The sequence below is a fragment of the Oncorhynchus nerka genome, linkage group LG21 (genome assembly GCF_034236695.1).
Source record: "Oncorhynchus nerka isolate Pitt River linkage group LG21, Oner_Uvic_2.0, whole genome shotgun sequence".
Taxonomy (NCBI): Eukaryota; Metazoa; Chordata; class Actinopteri; order Salmoniformes; family Salmonidae; genus Oncorhynchus; species Oncorhynchus nerka.
Window position 1 is genome coordinate 34,906,012 of NC_088416.1, and position 7,099 is coordinate 34,913,110.

General features: G+C 43.9%; 1 protein-coding gene across 4 annotated transcripts; it reads right to left on the minus strand.

The window, feature by feature from the left end:
- Positions 1–184: 184 nt before the first annotated feature.
- apol (apolipoprotein L) lies at positions 185–6,256 on the minus strand. Of its 4 annotated transcripts, none has more exons than XM_065006668.1 (5): positions 5,926–6,256; positions 4,555–4,651; positions 2,911–3,507; positions 2,485–2,607; positions 185–2,387 (listed from the first exon to the last, which is right to left on the minus strand). In XM_065006668.1, exons 2-5 carry the CDS (start codon positions 4,584–4,586, stop codon positions 1,427–1,429), a joined length of 1,713 nt encoding a protein of 570 aa, XP_064862740.1. In that variant the 5' UTR covers positions 4,587–4,651; positions 5,926–6,256; the 3' UTR covers positions 185–1,426. The 4 variants fall into 4 exon arrangements, with proteins under 4 accessions (XP_064862740.1, XP_029481593.2, XP_029481594.2 ...); XM_029625733.2 differs by having other exon boundaries at positions 2,485–2,610; positions 5,926–6,255; XM_029625734.2 differs by lacking the exon at positions 5,926–6,256 and adding an exon at positions 5,081–5,698 and having other exon boundaries at positions 2,485–2,610.
- Positions 6,257–7,099: the final 843 nt, after the last annotated feature.

Below are 7,099 nucleotides of genomic sequence, written 5' to 3' on the forward strand. Positions count from 1 at the left end.
GGGCAAAACACTGGCTGTAAAAATATATTGCCTCACAGGCTGTCCTATGTGTGTCCTCCTGCTTTTGTTTCCTTGTATGCAACATTTTGAAAAGTAATTCCTTTTCCAGGACTAAGTCCAGAGATGAATGACATGGGCAAGGGATTTAACACTTTCTGTACATATAGGATTAGAGATCAGGAACTCATGTTTTAGGATTATTTATAATCACCATTACAATAAGTTGTGTGGAAGCAGAACATATCAGGTGAAACATATGGAGTGTTCTTATTGTGTTCTGTTGTACAACATAATGGCCTTGTCTTGCTGTACACATGACTACAGACTGCTTCACTCTCACGTCCCGTATTAAAATGTTATGATGAAAATTAAATAATTGTTTTACAAAGGTATTTCAGAACACCAGAAACTAGGCCTATTATTATTGACACAAATAAGACCAGACATAATCAGTCCCTTTCCATTTCATAAAGTCTCATAGAAATCTTTTCACACAAGTCAACATCAGAATAAATTGCACGAACATGTTTCATTGCCTGTTAGCAAGACGTCTTCAACTACTGGTGAAGGGAGGAAGATAAGTCTTCTGTGCATGTACATGTCAGCAGCACAATCATAGAAACATTATTACATTTAATCAAATCACATTTTATTTGTCACATACACATGGTTAGCAGATGTTAATGCGAGTGTAGCGAAATGCTTGTGCTTCTAGTTCCGACAAAGCAGTAATAACCAACAAGTAATATAGCTAACAATTCCAAAACTACTACCTTATAGACACAAGTGTAAGGGGATAAAGAATATGTACATAGAGATATATGAACTCACTACCCTCACTACCCTCTGGAGAGCCTTACGGTTGTGGGCGGAGCAGTTGCCGTACCAGGCGGTGATACAGCCCGACAGGATGCTCTCGATTGTGCATCTGTAGAAGTTTGAGTGCTTTTGGTGACAAGCCGAATTTCTTCAGCCTCCTGAGGTTGAAGAGGCGCTGCTGCGCCTTCTTCATGATGCTGTCTGTGTGGGTGGACCAATTCAGTTTGTCTGTGATGTGTACGCCGAGGAACTTAAAACTTACTACCCTCTCCACTACTGTTCCATCGATGTGGATAGGGGGGTGTTCCCCTGCTGTTTCCTGAAGTCCACAATCATCTCCTTAGTTTTGTTGACGTTGAGTTGTGAGGTTATTTTCCTGACACCACACTCCGAGGGCCCTCACCTCCTCCCTGTAGGCCGTCTCGTCGTTGTTGGTAATCAAGCCTACCACTGTGTCGTCCGCAAAATAACGGAGAATCAAGTAAAATGCATAATCAAAATGACTGTCAGATAGGCAATGTACGGTATGTGCAACTGTACAGTATGTTTGACAGCCCCTAACTTCAAACTGGTCATTGATGTTGTCTGACATTGATTTTTTTCTCTTTCAGATTCCCCTCCAGGAGGGGAAAAAAGGCTGCGCCAGGATTCTCTGGCACTTCCTGAACTTCCAAATTCCTCTACACAGCGAGTCGTAGATCCTCTGCCAGGAGCCTAGCTCTGTGCGCCACAATGCCGCTCTGGCACGGATGAGCTGGGAGAACTCACTCTTGCTGCCTTTGGCCAGGCACACACTGTCTTTACAGATGAAGAAAACATCCAGGCCAATGAAGAGGGCGTTGAGAGTGATAAAACCAGCCCGCGCCGAGCTGGAGAGGGCTAGTGGGGTGCCTTTGGCCACCTGTCCAATGTCTGGGATGTCCCCTGCTAACTTGGGTAGGTTTCGTGCTGCTTTGCCTTCCTGGAGCGCCAACTTACCAGCGCTTGCAATCAGATCTTCCTTTGCAAGGGTCTTAACACTCAGAGCCGAGGCACAGTCCACTATGGAGTCGATGCCTTTTCCAATGGCCCCGGCTGTGGCAATCACCTTCCCTGCCCCCAGCACGCCGTCCACCATGCTCTGCCCCTGGGTGGGCTCCATATTAGTGGCCACATCCTCCAGACACTCCTGGAGACTCTCCACGTCCTCCATGAAACTCTGGAAGACTTTACTGGCTTTCTTCTCATGGATGCTATTGACCGTCATCTCTGTGATACCAGTGGCTAAACTGTTGACCCCACTGGTGACCCCCAGGCTGACCCCTGTAATGGTGAGAGCCAGTGACACCCCAGCGGTAACAGGGGATAGAGCTAAGCCCACGATGGATAGGATCCCTCCAGCTACCCCCACTGAGCTGCCTGCCACACTGGAGATCTTAGCCCCCAGCTTCATCCTGTCCAGCTGCACAGCATTCTCCTCCAGATCGGTCAGAAACTGCTCCATCCTGGGTCGGCGCTGGCTGAACCGGCCAATGAAGCGCTGAGCAGCCTCTTGGAACAGGAATGTTAGTCTGAGGTGCTGGTCCATCCTGACAGAGGGGAGACAGATTCAACATCTATTTACTGTCTACCAATAAAATACAAATATCAACAGAAGTTTAAAGACAACAACCAAACTAACCTTACCTGATATCATTCAGCTGATTCAAATGGTCCATCATCTTTTCTATGGACTTTTCACTCACATCACCAAGGTTGACCACAGGGATGTCATTCTTCTTTTTCCAAAACAGCATTTGACTGATGGAGCTACTGTAACAATGCATATTAATTTCAACATTACATTATATTCATTACATTTATATGTGGATTTTGAATCACATAAGCCAAAGAACCTTGTCAAATGACATCTGAGAAGGGTAAAAATGAAGGAAAATAGTACAACTATGCTAATATAAATTATGATATTAAAACAGTGTTTTAAGATTACTCCCAAACTGTTGTCTGATCTGTAATCTAGAAGAAAAAATGGACATCAAGTGTTTGTAAAATGGCAATAAAGAACATTACATAAGTTAATGTTGAAGCAATTGTGATGGTAGCTCCACTTACACTATGTCCATCCTCTTACAGAGCTGCTGGCTGATTTGTGTGTATCTGTCCAGCTGGAGGGTCAGCACCTCTACATTGAGGAGGCTGGGCATAAAGAAGGCCTTAGCATCCCTCTTAAAGTAAATGAGGAGAGGGCAGGATATTCTGGCAGCAGTGATGACAGCCTGAACACTGGCAGGGCTCATCCCCTGAGGCAGACAGAGGAATCTGTTCTCCTCAAACACCAACAGACAGGTGACCGCCAGACACTCCACAGCATTCAGGAAGTAATCCAGCTTCTCCAGGCCTCCCAGAGTGTCCTTTAGTACAGCTCCCAGCTCCTTCTCCAGCTCCTCACGCCTACTGTCTGCAGTCCCCTGGGTCAGACCGCTCCATACGAACTCCCCAAACGCCTTGGCCTTGGTCTCAGAGTTACGGACATGGTCGAACTTAAGGTCAATTCTGTCTGCCCTCTGCTTGATGTCCCTCATCATTTCCAGTTCTGTCTCCCTCTGATGGGCCCATTTGGAATGCCTGTCACAGAACTCCCTCACTGTGTGAATGTTGCTGAGGGTGTCAGAGATGTACTGGCCCAAGAGCTCCCTTGTTAACTCTGATCTGGAAGAAAACTAGGCTTCAGTCAGGAGCTTCACTATTGAATTCAGGATAATCAGTATATCAAATTACAAAGTTGTAGATACAGAGTGCCTATCCACCAACTTTACCCTTTTATTGAACTACCTTTATTGAATACCTTGGATTCTCTGTCAACATTGCCCTCTGCTGTCAATTTAAAGTAGCCCAGCAACACTCTCCTTTCTGCCCCAGTTATTAAACCTCTTAGATGTAAGGTCCCCTGTTTAGGTTCTAGTTCTGGTACTGGTTCCGACTGACATTTTTGCTTATAAATCGATCTGTGGACACCGTTGATTGAAATGGCTTGCATTGAGCAACAGCCCTGGTTCCCACAGACACAGTAGTATTTTTTCTGAGTCTGTGTGATGTAGGATGAGAACTGAAACCACTTGAAGCTAGGATGTCCCTCCTACCATTTAATTCGCTCTTCCGACTGTCCATCAACCCCTGAACCCTACATCACAGCCACTGACAAAGCACATGCCTGCATGTCGTAGTGAAGCAAGAGAGAGTGGTTTCATCATGGTAGCACATTCAGAGATCAAATAATAGCCATAAATCTAAAATAATGTATAGATTAAAAAATACTTAAAAATAACACGTTCTGTTTGTCATAGAGGACCAGGATTGATATGAGATGAAAGGGGAATTCCTAACAAGTTCAGGAAGCCAAGCTACAGCAGACAGTTTGATCAAGAGAGACCTTGCAACAATATGCATTTTCTCTAACACTAAACATACAAATATGTAATTTACAGTTATAAGGAAGGTGAAATCTTATAGTTAGTCATTTTTTAATATGATTATGCTATGTTTAGAAAGCATATGTAACTTCAAGCCATATTCATACGATTTTGTTGAACAGGAAATACATCATAAAAATATTAAATATTTGTACTGTGAGCTTGTGTCCTGAAAATGCAGCATTACTAGTTATTTTTATGGCCTTCATGATGCATAATTACATTTGGGGATTAAGTTGACGTTTTCGATTACATTTAGTTACAATTAACTGGTTAATAGTCTCACCGTGACATGACGCTCTCCCTGTGTTTGGACATTTCCTGGTTTGGTTGATATCGTTACTGAACAGTGTTGACTTGTCCCCAAGGCATGTCCAATGGAACTGTGGATAATTCAAAAGAAAAATCACAGCCATTACATTTCTATTCTGATATAAATTTAGAAACAGGATTCACATACATCACATAGCTACATGGGCAAACACAGTGATTAATTTGTACATCGGGAGGTCCCGCGAACAGAGTGAGCGCGAGAGCCTAACTTTCTAGACATCAGTGTACAGCAACAATTTCAGACGTCACTGCAGAACACCCGCCATATGCATATAAAACACACTCAGCTGGAAGGTTTACAAGACCCGAATCAATGTAGTAGCAGAACAAATATCACAATATCCTAATATTATAACTTCAAATAAAATAAATCAATATAGGCTACAGCAGAACACACATATGATAATATATAGGCCTATACATATTCGGATTAATTTCACAGTACAGAACAAGTTTGTGAAGGACAACAGTTTTCCTACCGTAGTTTTCAAAACCTCCCACAATGACTCTCCCCATGTCAAGTCCATGTATCTCCTGACAGTCAATTTCTTGCTCAAAACCATGAACGAGCCTGTGCCTATGACGTTTAGTCTCGTTCTAAAGCTGTTCGGAAGACTCGGGCTGTATAGTCTATTTTTTCCATTTTGAGTGTTAACTATAACCTGGGTGTCGTCTTTAGCCGTGTCTGCAAGGCTTGCTACCAACAAATGCGCCTTGGTTCGGGCATGTTCAGAAAACTTTTTTTCTGAGGGCTCTCTTCAGAGGCAGAGGATGATACTGTACATTCCACCCACACTTTTGTTATCTAGTATCCCTCCAGTCGTTTCTAGACCTAAACACCCTACCTTTTTGCATGTTGTACAGCCCAAATTTGAATTCTGCATGACAAGCCAGGTGTTATACGTTTGCTTGTTCTTGCAATGCAAATTGCACCTGCTCCGAGAACTTCTACGGTGGATTTATAAAGTAACGATAACCTTATGTACCCATTATCTCTTGAAGAATATAATTTACTGCCTCATTAGCTTAGTTCAACTCTTGTACCCCATCAAAACCCAAAATATAAGCTTGTTTTACTCTAATGTTTACAAAGAAAGTAAACGTAAACAAACACTATACCTTTAATACATAGTTAAAATTATAATTTTGATATCATGGATGGTCAGTCCTTGCATCCATAGGTCTGTCTGTGAATTTAAGAGTGATTACAATCTCCAATTCTATCCCTCAGTTTTAACCTGATACAGGGGCGGGTAAAACGCTTTGTTATTGTTTCAACTGGTTCATTTGTGTAAAGAAATATGGATGTATAAAGCTCACTCACCTTGACAAAGAGGGTGAATGCTGTTCAGTCTCCCTACACCGGAATGTTGTCTTCTCAGTTTCGTTTCCCTTACTTCACCAAACTCAACATTGAGCTATGATAAGAACGCTTGTACACGTCCCCACCACTCCTTTGAATGGCGAGAAAGAAACGCCCAAAACAGAGCAAATCCTTTAGTAAACAAATCTGTTGCGTGGAACAATATTGTGAATTATTTACTTACATGTAAACTAATGTTTAAGTTTTATTTGGAAGGATGGCGAGACTAAATGAAATGTTCTGTAGCGACCCGCACAGACAGCTGTGTGTTATGTGCTAGGCTAGGAGGTGGTTGTGTTGTACTGACCAGTACCCGGTGTTCGCGGGGTCCGACATGTCAATCAACCTGCTATCTGCCAATCACGGGAATGCCTGGAATGTTCTGATGCCGGGCATCCTGGTGGTTGACGGAGTGGCGTGGAGGGGGGTTGGGCATTGGAAGTTAAGACCAGGTTCAGCCTTTGTTCTCTCTCTCTTACGTCTGGGCTTCACAAGAGAAGGTCACGATTGGCTTGTGGGTTATCTGTCATCTATTTGGCGTGTGCTACGGCCCAAACAGTAGCCTGTGTAAAGTTGGTTCAATAAACCGTCAATTCGTAAACTCAAGCCTCTGTCTGGACAATTGTTCATTTATGATCTAGTCAGGTCATTACATTGGTGTCAGAAGTAAAAACGTTGATACAAGTTAGCCAGCTAGCTAGCTGACTTATGTGGCTAGCTACCGTAGGTGAGAACGGGGATTGAAAATGCTTCGAGGGAATCCGAAAGTGAAGGTGGAGGTAGGGGACGATTATGGCCAAGGAGGTGCGTGAATGGACGTCGGGGTTCTGTCTGAGGAGGTCAGGGCGTCGGAGCGCAGAGGCCGCTTGAGGGAGGACGTTAGAGTGATGGCCGCTGAAGCGGGCATGAGTGCTTCGTCGAGTGTATTTCGCGCGGATTCTGGTGGGCGGACCGAAGTGGCGGCGTGACGAGGAATCTGGGGCTCAGGATGTAAACAAACATGGCGGCGCCCAGTTCCCGGCTGCGTCCGTATCTGTTAAGACCCAAGTATTCCGGTAAGGCGGATTGGGAAGCTTTTCATGCTCAGTTTGAACTGTTAGCTCATTTTAGGGGGTGGTCGGATGAAGAAAGGGCA